General features: G+C 35.9%; 1 protein-coding gene across 2 annotated transcripts; it reads right to left on the bottom strand.

Annotated features, from left to right (window-relative positions):
* Positions 1-50: 50 nt before the first annotated feature.
* On the bottom strand, positions 51-23,192 carry ipo9 (importin 9). Of its 2 annotated transcripts, none has more exon segments than NM_213539.1 (24): positions 51-704; positions 806-882; positions 3,488-3,595; positions 3,689-3,808; positions 3,887-4,020; positions 4,107-4,273; positions 6,369-6,644; positions 6,754-6,882; positions 7,772-7,920; positions 8,000-8,226; positions 10,040-10,202; positions 10,296-10,435; positions 12,686-12,792; positions 12,881-12,979; positions 13,144-13,295; positions 15,656-15,714; positions 15,817-15,917; positions 15,995-16,114; positions 17,945-18,031; positions 18,124-18,212; positions 18,299-18,500; positions 18,577-18,663; positions 20,815-20,876; positions 22,950-23,192. In NM_213539.1, coding segments are annotated over 24 exon segments (3,132 nt in total). In that variant the 5' UTR covers positions 23,116-23,192; the 3' UTR covers positions 51-593.
* Between the last annotated feature and the right edge of the window lie 206 nt (positions 23,193-23,398).

Here is a 23,398-nt window from a genome sequence, read left to right as displayed (position 1 = left end):
ATGCTTACCCAACACAGTGCAGCTATAAAGATCATGCTCGTGAGACCACATAATGACAAACAACATGGATAATTTTAATAAGGCCGCCAACAGTTGCAACTTCTTTTCAAAGTTCAGATTCATCATCTGTCATCATAAGTCTTTTTGCCTTCCTCTACAGAAAGATTATGTAACCATTGTGACTTAATAAAGCGAGAAGGTATAAATGGACAGTTCATACTTTTAAATCGTTCCTATACCATTTCCAGTCCCATTGCAGAAAAATTCATTCATCATACCAGACGGGTCAATCAAAGCACAGTAGTGTTTTGAACTCCGATTCAAATGTACCCATTCGGTCAGGTCTGGGATGCAAAAAAAAGCACATCACACCCTGCTCTTATAACATCCCAAAGACTCAATGTCCATCCCTTCCCTTAATAAAACACAGGGAGAGACACGTAAACCTTTACTTTAGTCCTCTTTTGGCTTGTGGGTCGAGAGCGTCGTCCGAAATGCCACTCAAATGTTCAAGTTTGAAAAAAAAAAAGATGACTGAGTGGTAAAGACGGAAACAAAGGACAAGGAGCCGATGTTGGAATTTGGGATACAGCTCAAATACCTATGGACTGCAAGACTCTTCTCTCGACCTCATTCAAGTGGCTGGAAAACATGCTATAGCAAGGCTGCTGAGCAAACTGGGTCAGGAAATCTGTCAGATAAGCCTGTGGAGAAACCGAGGAGAGAAACGCAGGTACACAGGTTATAATAAGAGATAATGATGTGAAGTCTGGTTAAATCGGTAATGGGGATGAGTCAATGTTACCTGAAGGTCAATTTGAAATATCGGATCCTTCAGAGCATCTGGATCTTCATCATCATCATCCTCATAATAATCATCATCTATGGGGAAAACACAACAACTGTTACAAGACAAGCCTTTAAAATAACAAGCACTTTGCATTTTTAGATTGGTTTTATTAAAGCGAGCTCCTGATGTATTTTAGCCCCTCTCGTCCACTACGCTCAATTCATTCTGAACAATTGATTATTCCCAGAATATCAAGATCAATTTTAGGAGGCAGATCCTTCTCATATTGGGCACCTAAACTCTGGAATAGACTTCTTAGTACAGTTCGGGAGGCAGTCACAGTCTGTCAATTTAAAACTAGATTAAACACACATCTTTTTTCATTAACATCTACATAAAACACAAATGCTTTGAAATCCAAATCCTCTAAGAGTTTGTAGAGGACTACCAGAGCCAGGAGCAATTCCGAAAAGACATTATGATTTGAACGGCATCTACGCTTATGTTAGTCTACTTTTAATCACGGGGTTTCCATAATTCTGGACCAGGCCATATCTTGAGCAGATGGTGTGGTGATCATGGAGGAGGGGAAAGCATGAGACTGATTCCTGAAAGACCCCAATAACAGACAAGTCTTTGTATTGATCTCGTGGGCCAGCCTGAACACTCTCCGGTGACCAACGCAGGCATGCATCTTCTAGCCTGCAACTCTGATGGATGTCCAGTGTTCTCCAGCCTCCGGTGCCTAGACTGCAGCTCTGCACAGGAAGCTTGGCCAGAGGAAAAAAGGTTGATCACAACAGAGCCTGGTTGCCCCTAAAGGTTTTTTCCTCCTCTTTTGTCAATTGGTGAAGTTCATTGCCACTGTCGTCACCAACTTGCTTGTGGTGCTGCGCACTGAAGGATTTGCTTTTCAGTGTTTGGACTTTCAGCAGTGAAAATTAAACCAAACTAAACTGAACTTCAACTCCAACTTTTCTTTCCAAAAAGTGTGATATATTGTGCCGACTTGTGCACTCACATTTTCCTAAATGTTTCAAAGAATAGTTTTATTTCGACGACTTCCTTTCTTACTCTTCATACTACCTAATAATACATTTTAATTACTTTGATTCATCCACAAACTTGAGTGCCATAGGGTGCAATGAAGACAACAACTCTCATTTATCAGGACTCGGTTCTGACATCATTAACCTACATGTTTGTTTGTTGTGAATATGCACACTAGCGGCAAAAACTACACACTGTGCATTCAACAAGTGTTAATTCATTTGTTAGTTTATTTCCCCCCCCGTGTTGTATTTATGAAAGTCAGCCTTATTTTTTGTTTCAGCTGTTTCTGTGCTCAAGCAGTGTTACCAAAGCGCCAACAAAAAGTGAGAATTCCCTAAAGCTTTTTTTTAAACTATATTTTAATCTCGTCAACAATAATAAATGTCAATATAGTCAAAGGTATGCTATAGTTTAACTATAGTAATTGGTAATAATAATAGTATAATAATTTTTAGGTTTTTATCAAAGAATTTATTAAAGAAATTAACATTTTTTCAAAAAACAAACAAACTTTATATTTGTGGTCAACCTTAATATTGAAAGACAGAACAACATTGCAATTTTAGACTGAACAATTGCAAATTTAACCTTGTAATTACAGAGTTTGGCGACGCAGTGGCACAGTAGGTAGTGCTGTTGCCTCACAGCAAGAAGGTTCCTTGGCTGAGTCAGTTAGCGTTTCTGTGTGGAGTTTGCATATTCTCCCTGCGTGTCCGCTGGGTTCTCCGGTTTTCTCCACAGTCCAAAGACATGCGGTACAGGTGAATTGGGTAGGCTAAATTGTCCGTAGTGTATGAGTGTGAATGAGTGTGTGGTTGTTTCTCAGAGATGGGCTGCAGCTGGAAGGGCATCCACTGCTTTAAAATGTGCTGGATAAGTTGGTAGTTCATTCTGCTGTGGCGACCCCGGATTAATAAAGGGACTAAGCCGAAAAGAAAATGAATGAATTACAGGGTTTCTGCAGGTTTCACCAAGTTAAATGTAAGACTTTAAGACATTTTTAAGACCATTAGGAACGAAATTTTAGAGTTATACAGGGCTAAATGCTCAGATTTTTTTTATATCCCAGTAAGAAAGAATTTTCACTTGCCCTATCAAAAATGATTAAAATTTAATACAACTAATAATACAATAATAAAAATAATTTAGTTTAAATATTTTTTTTTGTAGATTTTCCATTTACAAACACTATAGCCCTTACCAAAAATAGAATACAAAAATAGAAAATAAAAATAAAACATAGCTGTCAATTACTTCAATCTACAAAAATAAACATTTAATAAAAAAAGAAAAAAGAAAAAATAAAAGAAAAAAAAGAAAAGAAAAAAAAAACCGGTCAGGTCAGTGTCCTCAGCAGTAAATAAATTGAGAACTTTTAAGTAAACACTACTGTAAGGAAAGTAATTAATTGCTATTTTTATATAAAAAGTTAAAAGCTTTATTGAATTGTTGGTGATTGTATAGGTTTTAATGGCCAGATTGGGTAGCTATACATGAAAAATGAAAAACTAAGACCTGTTAAAGCAGATTTAAGACCTACAGCACAAACTTTTAGTAGATTTAAGACTTAAGCACTAAAATTTAATTTTTGAGATTTAAGACTTTAAGACTCAGCGGATAACCTGTATTAATATATGCGTTTACCATATTTGTTGGAAGCAATAAGATCAGACAGAAGCTGTCCGGCTAGTCCTTCATCTTCCTCTTCCTCATCCTCTTCTTCCGCCAGATCATCCCACATTCCACCAGAGTCTGCAAAGCAAACATGAGTAAGCTAGCTTTAGTCATCCCCACATTTCACCATCATCATACTAACAATAGTAGTGAACAGTACCACAAATGTACCTTGGCTCCAGTCTGCAGGATTTGCTCTGTTTGCATTAGCCTCTACCACAGAAGAGAGTTCGTTGACGATAAGTTTAAAGATCTTGACCAGCAAAGGAATGTTGGTCCACCGCTGAGGATCTGAGAGACACTGATCAGTCAGATATCTGACACAATAACAGTTCACAATCAATCAATTAAATCACATTATTGACTTACTCTTGGCTGATTTGGAACGTGTGCAAATTCCCTCGTCTGGATTAAAAATTTCATCTCCTTTGACGACTATATCTTGGAGGCGCTTGTCATTTGTATTCAGACCGTGCTGGAGAAGTTTACACAAGGCGACAGCACTGTGGACAGAGTGCTTACACGGTTATTTCAATGAAAGCTGTGTGGTTTCTTCAAACACACTGGAGACGAGATTGGAAACCCTCACCTGACTTTGCCTTCATACTGGCCGTAGAACAGATGCTGGCGACTCATCCACTCAGCCATGACAAACTCCAGGGCCGGTTTCCCTGTGGGACCTGGAAGACTGCATAGGAATTCCAGCAGGGGCTCCAACTGGGAATGGACCAGGTGGGCGAAAACCATAATCAGGGACTGAAAAATGAAGAGAGAGAGAGAGAGAATGTGTTTCACACCTCATTTGAGCTGCCAGCTGCAGCACAATTCAGACCTACAGTATCTGTCATGCATGAAAATTAATGTTCAATATGCAAAAACAAGCAAACATCTATAACATGCTGAACAAATAGTTTATTAAGAGCTTGCTATTTCTGTTCTGTTGTACATCATCTCATACCTGCATCTAGGGTTCAGTCGTAAACTAAAGTAAACCACACAGTTTTGTTTTCTTTAACTACAAGGAACTAAATGTTTTAGCATGTTAATTACAAATTAAATAAATAAATGTATAAATAAGATTCCCTGTCCTATCAACCACATTCCTGGAGGACCACCAGCTCTGGACATTATCCATGTCTCTTTAACCAAACACACTTAATTCAGATGATCAGCTCATTAGCAGAGACTGAAAAAGAGTGACAAAGGAGACATCCGAAATATGGAGTGTTGGTGGTCCTCCAAGAAATGGTTGAGAAACACTGCTATAAATGATACATAATTAGAAGCAATACGCCTAAACAAAACACCAACACAGTAAGTATATGTAATATACTGTACATGTATATAATTAAAATGTAATATGTAATATACTGTACATGTAATATACTGTACATGTATATTATACATACAGTGTTTGTAACATACTGTAATATAAATGTACAATTACACAGTAATAAAGACACTGTAATATAAAGTGCACCCAATAATTGTTATCCTCTTACAGTTCTATTTTTTATTTTGCCTGATACCTATTTTGAATTACTACAATGTTGATAATTAACAGTCAATTTCCTTAAATTACATATGGCTTAACCGTTGTTATTTAAAATATTTAAGAAGTATTTTTCATATTTCTTTATGTGTAATGTACACACAATTAACCAGGGCTTCATTTGTGCTGGAACATGCCAGATCCGGATGCCGCACCTCTGAAATCTTATCCGGCACCTACATTTTCTAATCCCCCTCCTCAAAAGCACTCCTCGCCCCTCCTCTGTTCACTTTCACTTTTTATCCGCGACTCCCCAACCCTCTTCACTTTCGTCCCTGACACCCCTCCGCCATCCCCGCATTCCCCCACACCTCGCTCTCCACTTTTGTGCGCGACACCTCTACATCCTTGGGTAACATTCCGGATCCGTAACCCCGATCTGTTCCGGGATCTCGCAATTCACAAATTAAGCACTGCAATTAACCTAACACATAATATATACTTCTGTATCCTGTATAAATAAGGGTTTTTAAGAATTTGATGACCAGGTAATTATTATATTTTTTCCCGTACAAAAACAGCAACAAAATAAAACAAAAACAGTAGATTTGATTTAATTGCGGTTCAATAGAAAAGATCTGAAGAATTAGTAAAAGGGCGATCAACCATTTTATTGATCTGCATCTATGGAAGCACATTTTTTTCACCATTGAATAAAAAAAAATAAACAAAACACATACATATATATACACAAACCTTTTAAATACATTTAAATGAATCAATTCTCACAATTCTAATTACTTTGTCACATAATTCTGACATTTCACCTCAAAAATTGCATTTCTCTGAGAATTGTGAGACGTAAACTTGTTATTGTGTCTTCAAGTTACAATTACACAATATAAACCAGCACTTTTAAGGGCAGCACGGTGGCTCAGTGGTTAGCACTGTCACCTCACAGCAAGAAGGTTGTTGGTTCGAGTCCTGGCTGGGTCAGTTGGCATTTATCTGTGGAGTTTGCATGTTCTTTCCGTGTTAATGTAGGTTTCTTAAGGGTGCTCCAGTTTACCCCACAGTCAGAAGACATGCGGTACAGGTGAATTGGGTAAACAAAATTGGCCATAGTGTAAATGTGTGAATGTGAGTGTATGGGTGTTTCCCAGTACTGAGTTGCAGCCGGAAGGGCATCTGCTGCGTAAACAAATGCTGGATTATTTGCCAGTTAATTCTGCTGAGGCAACCCCTGATAAACTTGCAATTTTTTTAACTGGATCGGCAATTTAGAGTTTCTATAGTACAGTTTTAAAGAAAATTGCAAACACACAAAACAAAAACTGGCAGGTAATTATTTATTATTACCTGCATCACACTGAGTGTCTCAGCCTGCTGCATCTTGCTGAGAATAGCACGCAGTATTTGGTCCAGCTGGTCAGCCAACTGAGTGCCAGCTCGGGTAATAAGAGTGGACACCAAACGACCCACAAAAGCAGCGGTGAACTCAGATGTGCGGGGGTCCAGGAGCTGACTGACAACCTGCATGACATACCACAGCCCACTGTGACCTTGCTCATCCTGCCATCGGGCGATCTGCTCCAGCGCCACAGACACATAGGCCCGCAAGCACTCACCGCCATTCTGAAGAGGAGAAAAATAAAAAATTAAAAAATCAACGACAATGCGCTTTAGACAACAACTGACAAGAGGACTCTGAAAAGACATGTCAGATTTGTGTCCGGGCCGCTACCTGCATTGTGGTGTTGTCATCTGTGCGGAGGGTACATTGAGCCACTGCTGGAAAAGCTTGGCACACCAACATGTCGGAGAGCGGAGGTTTAGTGTTGCGAACAACTGTAGTTAAGATATCTATGGAAGTCTGAAAGAGCATAAGGATACACATTACTGACAGAAAGCACTTGTGTTTGTTTAATGCCATACCACATTTATGGGCAGTTACACAACAGATGCATATGTAATATTTCACAATATAACTTCACAAATACACTAACACACTAAAAACAAACATTTTATAATATCAGCTTCAACTAAGATAAAAAGTTATGGACAAAATAAATACAGTTTCATGAAAGATTTGATAAAACTACATGTTTTTCTGGACCCGTAAATACATTTTTAAAAGTGTGTCCTGATAAATATTGCAGTCTCATAACATTAAAAATTCAGCAGCGAAAAGAAAGAATGATTTACAGGCAAGTTACAGATACAAAATTGACATTTTGATGCTTTCACACTATTCAGCACATCTCCAGGAGTCAGTTTAGTATAACACTGCATGAATTAGGGCTGCACAATATTAAAAAAAATTATTGCTATATTTTAATTTTCTGCATTAAATATTGCAATATGGGAAATATTATATTAGTTATATTAAATGGTTTGAAAAACAATATTTGATGGTTTTCTATGGAGTCTAACATTATTTAGGAATTAAATTATAAATAATAACAAAAAATAAATTCACAAAGCAAAAAATGCTTTACTTACTTTGCTTTGTCTTGTTTCTAGACCAAATATCTAAAAATATTTAGATCAAATCAAAATATTGTTGCTTTCAACTTTTCTTTAAACTTATCCTTTCAAGTCTTTCTTTTCCCCCCTCAGAATAAGATTTTATAACTTGCAATTTAGACTTATATATTTCGGAACCATCAGTATTTTTTGGAGAGACTTGAAAAATCTTATGACAAAAATATGCTGATGTTAAATACAGTTAGAGGAAGAACAAAGTAATGAGTTTAACTTACAGCACAAAGTCCTGAAGGGATTTTATCAGGCGGCGCTTGCATAATGCTAACGAGAGTAGGAATGAGGCGCATTTGCATGGGTCCTTGGCAGGCTTCAATCTGGGCAAGCTCCTTAAAGATGTCCTGCGCTAAAGATGCTACGACAGGATCTAACAGAGCAGGAAAAGAGGACATGATAATCTTCTAATATACTAATGATAATGGATGTTGACTATAAAATGATCTTACCATTACTGTACTTGAGGAAGATGGCAATGGTGAGCGGGCAAATCTTGTTCTCAGCACTCGTAGTGAAAGCTGGATCCACAGTGCAAACAATACAGAGGGTCTCCATGACTAACGTGAGCACTTCAGAGCTGAACTGAGCCGCCAACTGAACCAGGCCTTCCAAAACACTGGGCAGGAATGGCTGGAGGACGTGAGTGCTCTCTGATAGCTTTAGCTGATCACAGTAACTGTAAAACAGATAGAGTTAAAAAGAATATTTTGTTTAAGTCACTTTAAAATAAAAGAAAATTAATTTTAAGAAAAAAAAAAAAGACTGGGGTCAGTAAGATTTCTTTTTCATTTTACCATAGCATGGCTGAATTTATTTGGTGAAAATGCAAAAGTAATTTTAAAATAGCTGTATTTTAATATATTAAAATGCTATTTCTTCCTGTGATGTAAATACTAGGGTTGGGTATCATTTGGGGTTTTTCGATACCGGTGCTAAATCAATACTTTTAAAACGCTACCGGTGCCAAAACGATCTGAGCAGATACTTTTGATCCACAAATTTATGGGGCAACGACACTAGAAAAAAATCTTTTATTTGACAAAAAAAATAAATTAAACAAGATAATTAAAGTATAAAGTATGCATCAATACATACTTTATTTATTTGAATTGAATTGCGTTAATATTTTTCTTTTGATCATTTGTTTGTTTTTTTAAGATTTGCGCAATGCAATTAACATTACATGAGCTTACTACTAACCTGTGACAAAGCTGTCATCAAAGTCAGGGAACACCATGAAATCTAATGACTTGGTTTAATCTGAATAAGACAATAATATGATTGAGGTGTTTTCATAAGTTGCTTTTTGAATGTTACTTTTATGATCCCGTTTTACAAGTAATGGCACATACTGTAGATTGATTAACATCATTGCCCCACCAGGCTATCCATGTTTCCTCTGGAGTGTTTAATTTTTTTTGATCATAACTGCAGTTCCGCAGTTTTCCTTTCATTCAGGAACATTTCATGCATGTTTCCTTGACAAACTGAGGTATTGGGTGAGAATATAAAGTAAGGTCTGATGGAAGATGTTGTTTTAATGAAATTTGAAACAACCTGCCATGGAAAGAAAAAATCTTTGTATTTTGTGACAGGTGTCTACGGAAACCCGGAAGGGATTGATGGTGGAGAAAAAAAAAAAAAAAAAGAGTGGAAGAAAAAAAAAATTTGTGGGAGAAAAAAAAAAATGATAGGTAAACTTTTTTTTGAAAGTTTTTGCGTTCCTTCGCCAAGATGTTTTACGTTATCTCGCAAATATGTTACAAGAACGAACGCCAAGCATCACAGACGGTGTCTCTCAAAGTTGTTAAGAGATGGTGTGACAACGCATATCTATGTGTGCCTTTGATGTACCTCTTGTTGCTTCTTACGTCCTTGCCGGAGTACCAGTGGCACTGAAATTAGGCACCGAAATTCATATGCTACTTTGGTCCGGTGCACACTGGTTACATAGCACCGGGTTTTGGTACCCAACCCTATTAAATACTTTAGACTTATTTGAATAAAATCCTTTTAATCATCATAATTTTTAAAGAAAATATTTTAATATGTTGATATGGTGCTCGAATTTCTTTTTTTCCATTAATGCAATGAAAACAGTTCTTAGTGCTTGCTTACATTGACTGAAAATTATATTAATAAAAAGTGTTTGTTATGTAAAAGAGAAATATTATGTGTAATAATTTTCATTTAGAAACAGCCATACTAAAGTATTTTAGAAATAATAATTATTGCCAAAAACCTTTGAATAGCATTGCAAATTAATACTTAAGGCAGTATTTAACAATAATAACAACAATATATACAAATACAATAATAATAAGTTGGTTATTTGGTTTAATCCACATATTAACATTTTTGTGTGTGCATTCATTGCGACATTCAGTGCTAAAACTATTTATTGTGCATTAGTAGAATATAAACAAAGAGGTGCAAATAAAACCACAGTTTCTGCAAACTATTAAATGAAGTGGAAACAGAAGTCTCACCCCCAGATAGCTCTGACGGCAGAGATGCGAACAGAGGGTGGCTGGCTTTCGTGTAACCCGCTCACGGTGGCCTGCAGGAACTGCTGAATGAGCTCTGGAGACATCGCTGCAGTGAATCGACTGGCTGCCCATAAGGCCCGACCCAGCAGGAACGGAGAGGCTGCTGGAAATCAAATAACACATGGATGAGATCCGGTCTTTGTTCTTGGGTGGTTTAAAGTTGTACGATCAAAAGGAATATGTTAAAGGAGGCTACCAGGTAAATTGAGGTCCGCGAGGATGACATTGGCAAGAAATCCATGCATATCGAACTGCACACGACCATTCTTTACATTCTCTGTGATGATGGTTTTGACTGATCCCAGCGCCAGCATGCAAGCTTCATGCACCTTCCACCTGCATAACAGCGGAGAGACACTGATGTGAAGCAAAACAATAAAAGAACAAGTTTGCTTGTGATAGAATGTAAGATGTGTTTATTTTACTACAGGGTTCCCGCTCGTTCATGAACACATTCAAGACTATTAAAGCACCATTATTTTCAAATGAAGCACCTTTTTAATTGCCCCCAGCATGTGTAGCGCTATGAAAATCTTTATTGTATTTAAAGTTAAATTAAATACTGGTAATACTACTATTATCCATATATTTATATGACATATGTTTGTTTTTAAATACTTTCTAACCCTGGAATAAAGATTTCTAAAAATTTAAGCTATTTTACTTTCAATAATTGTGGGAACCCTTTAACTATGACGGGACACATATTTCATGTTTTCATCTGTTTCATAAGTAATTGATTCAATTCACTCACAAATTCAATTCACTTCTATAGATTGAATACAGTACAAACTGGCTTTTATATTGAGTTAGCACTAAATATCAATTTTCTTTTATAAATGTAGCATGGGCAATGTGATTTCATTCAATATATATATTTTTTTAAAAATCATCACAGTATTTCCTATTTTTCTTTGCTTCTGGAGAAAATCTAACTTCTTTTAGTTTTGCTTAAATAACCGCAGTTTAAAAATATATATTATTAGACCCTACAAGAAATAAATTTTTTAGATTGCCTACAGAATAAACCACTGTTGTCCAAAAATTAACCAGCATAACTAACCAAACTTGCTGAATACTAGATCTTACTATAAGAACCGTGTAAATATTATGTATAATGTGTGATGTCATGTGACTAACGAAAAACATGAGTGTCATTACTTAAAAAACCCGTTCCAGGGAGTGGCTAGAGGAGCAAGGGGGTAAGTGAGGGAGCTCTTATTTGTTTGTTGATAGAATCATATAATTCATCCTTTTTGTTTTGTCTTAACATTTGTTAAATTTGCAATAAAGGAAATAAACAAGATGCACATGCAAGATGATTGACGAGTCACTAGTATTGCCATCTGCAAAAGCTTTATCTTTGGGTCAACCGCTACACTTACTATATCTAATAACGCATCTAAAAATAGTCTTTATGGCAAAGACAAAAATTTAGTTATTACTAATTAGTTACTAAAACTATTCTGCTTAAAATAATCTTCTTTTTATTAAAAATCAGTTTGTAAATAATTAAAAAAGGAAATGAAACCAGGGTTTCTGCAGGTTTTACAAAGTCCAATTTAAGACTCTTTAAGACAGTTATAAATGAAATTTCAGACCAACACAGGGCTAAACACTAAAGATTTATCCAATAGCCCTAAAGTTTACTTGCCTCATTCCAAAACAATTCATTCATTCATTAATTTTCTTTTCGGCTTATACCCTTTATTCATCAGGGGTCGCCACAGCAGAATAAACCACTAACTTATCAAGCATATGTTTTACGCAGCAGATGTCTTTCCAGCTGCAACCCATCACTAAAAAACATCCATACACTCTCATTCAAACACATACACTACAGCCAATTTAGCCAATTCAATTCACCTGTACTGCATGCCTTTGGACTGTAGGGGAACACCCAGAGGAAACTCACGTGAACACAGGGAGGACATGCAAACTCAGAAATGCCAACTGACCAAGCCAAGGCTCGAACCAGCGACCTTCTTGCTGTGAGGCTATCGTGCTACTCACTGTGCCACCATGATGCCCCAATCATGATGATTTCTTGGCCGCATATTTTAAATAATGTGTAAAAACAAGCAAACCATAGTTGTATACAAGAACAATTTTAAAACAATTTCTTCTTCTAAAAAAAAACATTGGTAAAGAGAGTTTGGTTAAAAGTTTTTTTTTGAGACAGATTGTTGGTGATTGGAGAAAGGGACATATGCAAACTAAGACTTGTTTAAGACCTTTAAAACAATATTTCAGTAAATTTAAGACCTTTTAAGGCCTAAAATTTAGCTTTTGAAATGTATTTTTAAGTCTCCACAGAAACCCTGTTCACACAAGGGCTAATAATTTTGCCGTCAATTATATACACAGTGTATGTTGCATATATACACAAAAATACAGAGATAAAGGCTGACTAAACAATTACACAAATCGCAGTAAGCAATCTAATCAGCACACTCTTTGATATAAATTCATGTCTATTCCAATTAAAACACACCGGTGCTCTTTAGGATTCCATATTAACTCATCAAATTGAGAATGTATTAAAATAGAGCCACTGATATTTTTGAAAGCAGCATTTGTGTTTACCAGTGCTCACTGCCAGTGTTCTTGGCTTGCTCTGCCTCCTGAAGGTGTCGTGTTGCGGCTGCCGCTAAAGCTGCAGCACTCTCGTTCTGAAATTCAGCAGCAACAGCCTGATAGACAGAAGCAAGCATTAGAGATGAAGAAAAAAAAAAAAGGAGAACATTCAAACATCCACAAACAAACTCCCAACGCTCTCACCAGCAACAGATCCTGTGCTGATATCCGAACCGAATAGGAGAACGTGTCATCATCCTCATCCTCGACAAACTGCTGTGGGTTGGCCGTCCACACCTTGATCTGTGAGATGGATTTGAATGTGAAGATAAAAGCTATATATATATATATATATATATATATATATATATATATATATATATATATATATATATATATATATATATATATATATATATTTACACACGTGTATAAAAAGACAACACACACTGACACCTCCCACAAACCTGATCCTCCGTGATCTGCATGTAAAGGATGATGTAATAGATGAGTTCCGGTAAAGCTTTCTTCACTGTGCTCTTGAACTTCTTGTTCTCCAAGAGTGTGTGGACAAACTCAAAGATGCTGAAGACGAGGTTTTCAAAGCCAAGGACCTCACCTGTGAAAACAACAGCTCACATTTACATGCACACCAATACACTGATAACTCACCAATATGTGAGCCTGGGACCACAAAACTGGACATTAGGGTTAATTTAATTTGAAAATTAAGGTTTATACAGGACATGAAGGATGAATAAATAAGCTTTCCACTGACATATTGTTTTTTGTTTGTTTGTTCAGGATATTATTTGGCTGAGATGCAACTATTTGAAATTGCCATCAGTGTTTCAACAGATACTCGATGTTAATTCAGACAGACACAAAAACAAAGAATGCAGTTTTTTTGTTGTTGTTGCAAAGATCAGTGGTCACTAACAGGTGAATCAAGGTCCGTGTCTAGACCCAGGAGCGTTCCATATAAACACAGACATACAACAGGTCTGTTACTTCAGTCCCGCTCCTAGTGAGTGTTCTTGCACTATTCACTGTGTATACATCACTCCCGCTATTCACTCTGTTAACCCGCTGTCTACTAAGAAAAGTTTATTTTTCGACTGACTGATTCCGCTTAATTAAGAGATAAGAGCCAAATCCTCCCTCTTTTTTCATTCACTACGATGGTGCTGGTAAGTGAAACAGAGCTCTCTGGATTCATAATAAAATCATAAATAAAAATGTGTTATTGCCTTGGTAATGCAAGCATGTAAACAGAAGTAATCAATACTTTGAATGTACTCAATTAAGATGTGTTGACAAATATTATCTGCATAATTAGCTGAGACTGTTGAGTCGAGATGCAAAATAGAAGAAAATAAAATTTAAGCTTTATCTCTTTATTTTCTTAAGCTATTTATTTGAACATACAATTTCCAAAATGCTCTACTTTTATTTAATTAATGCTAGAACATGCAAATCTACAATCATATGTGTGAAGCTGTTGCTTTGTCAGGTGTTTGTTAACCAATAAATGTTTATTGTTCTTTGAATTGTTCTGTAGGCATTTTCTCTAAGCATTGCACAAACCATACCGTACTGAAACGTGATCCTTAAACCATGATACATATTAAACTGTGAGTAGATTGAACCGTTGCACCCCTATATATATAAATCACCTTTAAAGCTGTTCAAAAGATTTTTTAGCAATGCATATTACTGATCCAAATTTAAGTTGATACACTTATGCAATTAAATTTTTAAAATTGCATCATGAAACGTCACTTTGACTTTATATTCTAAGAATTTTTGCCATAAAAACAGACTAACAAATATAGTAACTTGGACTTATAACATTTATATACTGCTACTCTCTGAGGAATTGATGTGCTTCTATTATTCTCACTTGTAAGCCGCTTAAGATAAAAGCATCTGCTAAATGACTAAAAGTAATATAAATAGATTATTTTGACTTGAACAAAACACTTTTGGCTTTTAACACAAATACACCTGTATTTGACTGCTTTTGTGGTCCAAGGTCACATATCAGCTTGCAATAACCCATTATCGCAGTTTAGATGCAACCAATAGCCCAACAATGCATGAAAACACAGCATTTACAAAACTTAATTAAGAAATTAGTTTTTTTTCCTAAACAGTGATGTCAGAATGTAATCGTTTGCATAACGAACTCTGAGCCTTTCATTTGTTATGTTGGTTATAAATAAAACATCAAAAACTGAATAGGAGTATTGCAACATGTTAGCAGGAAACTCACAGCTCATATATTAGCATCTCAAGATGCAGCATTTTGATTGCACAGCTTCTACTTCTGCTGCATGAGATGATGAAAACACACTTTTATCATTATTTAGGTCAAGAAAGCATATGAAACTGAGGTATATTACCACCTCCCTTACAAGAGAATGTCAGCTCGATCTGGATGTGCTTAAATCTGCAGTAAAGATGCATTCCTATCACACATGCACACTTTATTATAGCGTCAGAAAGCAGGTTGATGCTTTATTTATGCTGGGCAGAATCAGTAAAAAGTTAAAACATTTAGCTGACAATCAGTTTATGTTAAACCATTAACATAACGGTCAAGCCATTTACACAATCACATAGTCAGTTTAAAGCGAGAGTTCATCCAAATATAAAAATTTCCTCACTATTAACTCAGAATCAAGCGGTTCTTTAAACTATTATAAATTTCCTCTGCTGAAACACAAATATAAATTAAGATTTTGTAAAGAATGCTTAAAAAAGCAGCTTTTGAATATTATGAAAGTCAATGGATGTTTTTCCCAACATTCTTCACAATATCAAATATATGTGTTCAACAGTAAGGAATGAGTGGAAGATGAGTACATAATTTTTATTTTTGGGTGAACTATCACTTTAATGAACACAATCGGGTTAAAAATCATGCATGTAAACACACTCATTGACAATCAATTCCAAAAATAAAGTGTCCCATACCATCAGAGTCAACTGGATCATCCACTTCTTCTGTGTAGTTGACCTCAGTTCTCACATAAGTTCACATTAGGTTAGGGAAAAGTCCTTGAAAATGGTATTTAAATAACTGATGAACATGTTAGAGATTCTAATATTCGTAAAAGTTTTGAATAAAAGGATATAAAGAGGCACTCTCTGTCAGCGTGTTCCACACAATAGGAAGAATCTGTTGCATTGAGGACACCATGGGTTTGGGGAAGTTCTTCACCAATGCCGTCACTGCCTATGAGTAGACAACAACACATATTTACATTAACATCATTAGGTGAAACAGCTAGTCATGACGGGGTGGTTTGTTACCTTCAGCACTTCCATCTTCAGGCCACTATCGGAAGTTGGACCATCTGGGATCTGCAGGGCCTGTATAAAGGCTTCTGTGAACTGCTGGACTACAGGGAAGATCAGAGCGTTGGCAGCACCCTGAAACCAAGTAAAACTGTATTAAACATCAATAGCGGGCAGGGGCAGACTTGGTGATTTGAGTGCCCTAAGAAAACTCAAAACACGGTCTTTCAGTATAGATATTTTTTTCTCTGTAGAGCTATTTTTTTTTGTAAATAATCTGCATGTTAAAAATATATTTTAAAGTGAAACCTTTATCTTATTAATGTACAATTAAATACAATACATACACAAATACAAAAACAAGTTTACAAACTACAGTATGTACAGTTAATTAGCCATATTTGATTTTAGTTTTTAATATTTGTATAGGCAGTACTGTTTATGTGGGCCCTGGTTTGAAAAGAAGTAATGAGTTTAACATCGAAATGAATATGGACAAATTTTACAACATATGAAAGAAAATTGATAAAAAAAAAAGCTATACGATTAATATAGGCTTCTTGTCATTAGTCAGGGCCCCCTAATTTCCCGGGGTCCTAAGCGGCTGCTTAAATCGCATATTGGCTAATCCGCCCCTGATAATATGTTTGATATGTAAACTTTAGTTATAACATGGTGAAACATATTGAGAAAAATAAAAATAAACACTTTGATGGCAAAATTGTGTTTATTTAGTTGAGATAGATAAATTTTACACAGTAAAACATATTCAAAACTTTTGAGTTCATAAACCATTTTATGTTTTTAACCCATTATTGGGCAAAGAACTATATATGGTAACTTCATTGACATTGATTATAACATATATTATGAAAGCATGCTTTGAAATATTTTAGTTGAAATATTCACAGCTCAAATAAACAGTTATGTTAAATTTCAGGACTTAAAAATACAAACCCTAGCGATTCAAGTCATTAAAATGCAAGCAGTTGTTAATTTAGTGGATTAATTTAAAGTTTGTGCTATTCAACAAGCCTTTTAATTCAATAGCTTTGGCATTGATTGTTCCATAAACAAAACATTGAAATACTTATTTATGAAACCAATGAGTAAAAACAGAGTCCCCTACAAAGGGTTAAAAGATTTCTTTGCTCACAAACATCAAAATTTACGGACCTAATCATTAAATAATTACAAAATTTAAGTAATTTGTACAGTGCTCAGCATATTTAAGTACACCCCTCACAAATTTATCTTTTAAATTCATATTTTAATAGGAAGCTATACAATGTTATCTTTGTGCATATACTGTACATTACATTAGTCAGTACTGAAGCCAAATCTGGAACTAAATAACTAACAATAACGGTCCAAAAAGTAGTACATCCAAATGTATATGTTATAGAAAAATATTAAATACAAATTTAAAGACAAAAAATCAAGAAAAGCAAAAAAAAGTTGAAAAATTTAGTTGAAGTTTTGTAGTTTGTAATTTTTTTTGTGATATTTTGCTTGAATTTAATTGTATTATCTTTGATAATGGTGAATAAAATATTATTTAATAAATATATCTGTTTAATAAATCTGTTTTGTTTAAATGGACCAAAATACATTGCTTATATTCACTGAGAAATGGATAAAAAAAATATTCATTTTCAAAAGGGGGTGTACTTAATTACGCTGAGCACTATAGCTGTAATGCAATTGTCATAGGCTGATTTGGTGCTCAAGAAAAAATATGAATACTAAAAAAATAGTTTTTATAATTACTTTTACTGAAATGATGATGGGTTTTATTTTGCAAGACTATTATTTTTTAAAGAATCCCTTTTGTGACATTCCTAATAAATTATAAAATGTACTGTCATTTTAACCAATTTTCTGCATCCAACCTAAATAAATGTAAAAATGTCTCTTGCTCACTCTCTCTTACATTTTAACCGAAGCAATTCACTAAATCTTTACCTTTGCTACTTCATCAATCGCACAGATGAGATTGGCACATGTTGTAAAGATCTCAACTGCTCTGGATCGAGTGCGAATACTATAAACCTGCAAAAGCAATGAACACCACCCAACCCCACTTTTGTTAGTTTCATAAGTTACAAAAAAACTACAATGTAAATATGAGCCAAGTATAATACCTCTGCCATGGTAAAAATCTTGTACATCTGAGGCAAAATGACAGGAGCAACATCCGGCATCTGCACATCGGTCACCTCTCGAGTAAATTCTATGAAACACAACATGATAACTTACCTAAAACCAAAACAGGATCACTTATTGTGAATTTGAAGAAGATGTGCTTCAAATCATTACCCGTCAGGACTCTCATGGCGCCGTGTACAGCATTGACATCTCCACTGGCCAGCATGTCCATGAGGAGCTTGAAGAGCCCAGGCCAAGCTTCAGGCCAGTCCCAGTGTGCAATAGCCGAAAGGGCGTAGGCCACGCTGGAGCGTACCTTACTGATAGCCTCCCGCAAACCACTGGGCAACAGCTCACGGATCGCAGCTTTGGCCTGAGCAGAAAGAGCAATTAATATTACTATATCTCCATTAATCATGAATGTTTGGATCTAAATATGTGATTCTTACCCATTCTGTCGTCTCTGGAGGCCTGTATTTTTCTGACTGGGCGCACCAGTGGGTCTCCACATACTGCTTTAATATGACAGAGGCCAACTGCAAACGAAATACAGCAAACACATTTAGCAAAATTAACAATGGTTTGTTTATTTGGTAAAAGTTTGTGTGAAATCAAAAATATATACTGTTTATTTTATTAGCGCACATTGTCATCCTTTAGGTGAACAAGTAATCTGTGCAAGTTAATCCAGTGAACAAAAGGTTTTTGGTAATTTTTTTGGTAATCTTCAATCAAAGTCTGACCATTTGCGTTTGGAGTGGTGGTTTTTCTCTCTTGACGTCAGTTTGACAGCTTCAGACCAAGCGGCAACCTCCCGCTTTCCCTCATGAAGCTAATTTAGAAGTAACTGAAACTGCAATTCATCGAAATTCCACTAGTTTTGACTACATAAGAGCAAATTTCTACTAACCCCACTGTTAAAATGGACAACTTTACAGCAGAAAAAAGTGTTTACAGCCTGATACAAAGAACGATTTTGGTGTATCTAGCTAATATTACACTTCATGACAACTGTGAGGAGGGTTTTTTAATAACTCATCCATTTAGTTTATATTATATTATATTAAGACTGCATAATTAAGGGGGCCACTTGAGTGACAGCTAGGTCTTGCTTATCGTCGTCACTTCACCACAGCTGATTCCAGCTGATTAGCCGCTGAACTCTGCATATACATCGTATTTTTGTTTTGTTTTATGTGGCTTTACACAGTCAGCTGCTTTTTGGAATTATTTCCAACAATTATCAGTTAATATGGCATACTATGGGCACTTTATTGTGCTCACAAACCTTTCACGTGGCATCCATTTCCCAAGTGAGTGGAATTCTTACTATATATATATATATATATATATATATATATATATATATATATATATATATATATATATATATATATATATATATATATATACATACACATTATTTTATTTAAATTATAATTTCTATCATTTTCTTTAGAACTGCAATGCACCTCAGAATCTGACAGATTGATTAGCTGTAGGCTGTTTATCATCTTAAACATTGTCATACAGTTTAATGCCTAGATTTCATAAATAGTCTGGCATTTACATTCGCCCTGTAGAAAAACGTCAAGAACAATGCTTAGTGGGTCAATGCATTGAAACTGTTTTTTTTTAAACACTGAACGCTTTATTGATATAGTATACAACCAAGCACATGTGTTCAAAACACAAACGAGTCGCAGGTAATGAAGTATTAAGCGTTTCTCCCAAAGAAAAGCCAGACAAAGGCACCATGTACACTGTCGGGTCTTGATGCCCAATTCCGATTTTTTGCAAATATCCGATTTGTTTGGCTGTCTGTTAATACGTTGTTTTAATTGTGAGCCATATCCAATTCATGCGTTTACACTTGTCAAACAATTTACGATGTCGCGCATGCATAAAAGCGAGATTTAGCATCTGCGTCACACTAGCCACGATGGAAGATATTGTCTTGTTTTTAGCTCTGCGAAATATGTGAAGTGTAGTATAAGCATTGAATGGTTTAGTCCAGATTTACCCCCCATGCAGTTTATGTAATGGTATGGTCCTGATGTGTGTGTGTGTATAATTAACGATGTAGCCTCTGCCCGTGTACGCACTGGTGTTGGAGAGAATAAAGTTGTTCTATGTGTAGCCCGCAGTGCGTGTATTAATAGCGACAAAAAGCAAAAGTTACAAGTTCGCCCAACTTTCAAAAGATTTTGAGGTGGAGGTGGGAAAGGGCCGTCATCGCAGCTTGGGCTAATAGTTTATATGCTTTAATGATGTCCTCCTCCATTCAGAGGAATTTGTGGGTATGAGAGAGGGATCTCAGGTCTGGTGGCGACTGACCACTTTTCTCCTCTGCATTTCCTCTGATGTTGTCTCGTCTAGTTGGAGTGATGGTGCCAGTTGGCCACGCCCACTTGACTTGTAACTTCATTTGCGCTCTTCAGAAACCTATGGGTGACGTCACGGACACTACGTCCATATCTTTTATAATCTATGCTTCAGACAAAATGTTCCTGACCATGCCCACCTTACTGATAGTTTGCTATGAGAGAATGATAAGAAAATAGAAAGCTCCACCCCTACTAATCATCTCTTTTCAGTTGGAACTACATCATCAAACTGAAATTTAGTCAACTTCCGGTTCATGCGGACTTTAATAAATGCTGTTAAATGCAGATATCAAGTCTTACTTGGCGAATAGCGAGTGCTCCGTGTGGGTCGACTGTGAGCTCTGCAAGGTGAACTCCAAACTCTACAAAAACAGGAGCAAAAATATTAGGTCACTTCCTGCGTGAGACCAAAAATAACAATTAGCAAAACAAAACAAAGTAAAAAAAATAAAAAAAAAGTAATTTACAAGCTCTATGCTGATCAACAGAAAGTTGATAGTTTACCCACATATAAAGATTAAAAAGATTTTTAGCTGGAAATGTTCTCAGTGCTTGATGCTTAATAAATGTAAAACCCTAATCAGTGGAACTAAGTAAAAAGAAAAAAGTAAAAAAAAAAAACATACAGGCAAAACAAAATCAATTCTAGTGAGATATTGACTTCTAACAAAGCTAAAGGATTAGATTGTGCATGAGCTAATGAATTTAGCTTAAGAAAATTTTGTTACAGCTCTATATGTTTTTGACCATCAAAAAGTCCTGGTAGATTTGACTAACAATATATGAATAACTAAGGGCCACGGTTTTATCTAAAAATGTTCTTTAACTAAAGTCAACTGCAACTGTTGGACTGTAAATCACAATAAAATTTGCATTTTGGTGTGAACTAAAATGCATTAGATGCAAGTCACACAACACTGCTATCATCATATTTCATCATCCATGGATTTAGTTCAATAAGAGGCTAGTAGCCAACAGACAATGTTACTGCTGACACCAAACACACAGCAGATCCATGAGAGAGGCCACAACCCACTGAACAACTGACTTTCAAGGGTAATTCTGCAATTATGTGCTTTTTTCCTAAACAAAGCATACAGTGTACAGTCCATAGATACACGACTGTTCAAAAGTTTGGAGACGGTGTCATTTTAAGAAGAAATTAACACTTTTATTAATAGAAATTGCATACAAATAATCTATTTTTCAAATCACTTTACTTTAAGCAATTAGATTTGCGGTCCAAAGACACACTTCGCAAAGATTTGGGGTCTATTTGTTATTTTTATTAAGAATGTACTTAATTGTTCAAAAGTAATAGTGAAGGTTTTTTGTATATACCTGTTATAAAACAAAAGGTTTCAAATAAATGTTTAGCTATTTTGACTGTCTTTTATCCACAAAAAATGGCTCATTCCTCCAAACATATTGAACAGCACTGTCTTTAGCATGAGTACTAAAGAGACATGTTTCTCACTTAAAGTCAACATACAAAACACATCCTTATCATTATTAATGCATTCACCTTTTTCCATTACTGATCTCTATATTTATACATTTTATTCCTTTAGTCAACGCTACAGATTCCCAATCAGTGAAAATAAAGAGGATTCTGCTCTTTCTCCCCAAATAAAGATGATGAAACAGCCACAAAACTCCAAGCAATAAAGCAACTTTAAAAATACTGGGTGATGTAACCATCATGATAGTGGGTATTTGGACTTAATATTAACATGGACACTAGAATAATCCTCAAGTGGTCAGCTGTGTTTTGGCATTGTAATTAGAAAGCGAAATAAAAGGATGAAGAGGTCTGCTATGATAAAATATTAATAAAACAGAACATTTAAGGGGTAGTTTATCCAAAATCTAACCACTGACCATATTCTTTCGTGAAACACAAAAATGAATCACCATTCACTTTAATTGTATGGATATTTCTTTACAATAAAATGTTTTTTGAGGCTGTCAGACTGAAAATAGACCAATAAAATATATGTAAAAGTGATATAGTTTTGGAGCAACATAAACATGAGGAAACAGAGTGAGTTGGGCGGGAACAATAACTTGGAAATTGCATTTAGAAAGGCGTTTTTATAACCATAAAGTTAGGAAAACGAGTGCAAAAGTGAAACTAACTTGATGTAGAAGAGCACAGCTAAACTTCACACTCGTATTATTTACCTTATGACTGAACAACCATCAAGTTACAAATGCGGGAACATGTTGAAATCGGCTGCACACTTCGCCTCATAATTCCATTCAATATTTTTAACAATGCATCGTAAGTACATGAATTATAACCACGGCCAAAACACACAACAAAATCAGCATTTGAACTGTGAAACAAAGTCCAGCAAGGTCTGTGTGTTAAATAGTTGTGCTCTTCACATGGTGTCATGCATGTTGTGGCTGCATCTCATGTCAGTTCTTACCCTCCGTCACTTCCAGCACTTTAATGCGCTCCTCCGCCGCCGCTCGCACTTCTTGCACCGGGGACAGAATGGCGTTCAGCGCGTCTATCAGAGTCTCCTTCAATCCTTTGTCCACCTGGTCGAGACTCGAAACCGGGCCGGGGCCCGACGCGCTCATACCCGCCATATTTTCGCCAGTCTTGCCGAGGCTAACGGAGAGATGACCGGGGAGCCGACGGAAGGATGCACAGCGCGCCAATGCACGTTCAGGGAGGGACTATGAAACGATGAAATGTTGCCATTCGAGAATCATTGGCGCTTTCATAACCATAATGGCTCCATCCAGAGGAAAGGAGGCTGAACAGCTACTTTCAACTGCCTTTATGTGCCCCACTTTGTCGCCATCTAACGCTCAATACTCGTGTTTATGCTTTTCCACTTATTCAGTTGCACACAAATGACACCAGAAG

This window comes from Danio rerio, chromosome 11, assembly GCF_052040795.2.
Source record: "Danio rerio strain M-AB ecotype USA chromosome 11, GRCz13ab, whole genome shotgun sequence".
Classification (NCBI taxonomy): domain Eukaryota; kingdom Metazoa; phylum Chordata; class Actinopteri; order Cypriniformes; family Danionidae; genus Danio; species Danio rerio.
Note: the sequence above shows the minus strand (reverse complement) of the source record. Positions and strands in the feature narration are given on the sequence as shown.

Coding starts and splice junctions, on each gene's coding strand:
- ipo9 (XM_087272134.1), bottom strand. CDS start 23,115: ATGGCGGGTATGAGCGCGTCGGGCCCCGGCCCGGTTTCGAGTCTCGAC. Junction 18,213..18,298: donor CGCCATGAGAGTCCTGACGG/GTAATGATTTGA, acceptor TGTGTTTCATAG/AATTTACTCGAGAGGTGACC. Junction 6,645..6,753: donor ATGACAACACCACAATGCAG/GTAGCGGCCCGG, acceptor TCTCCTCTTCAG/AATGGCGGTGAGTGCTTGCG.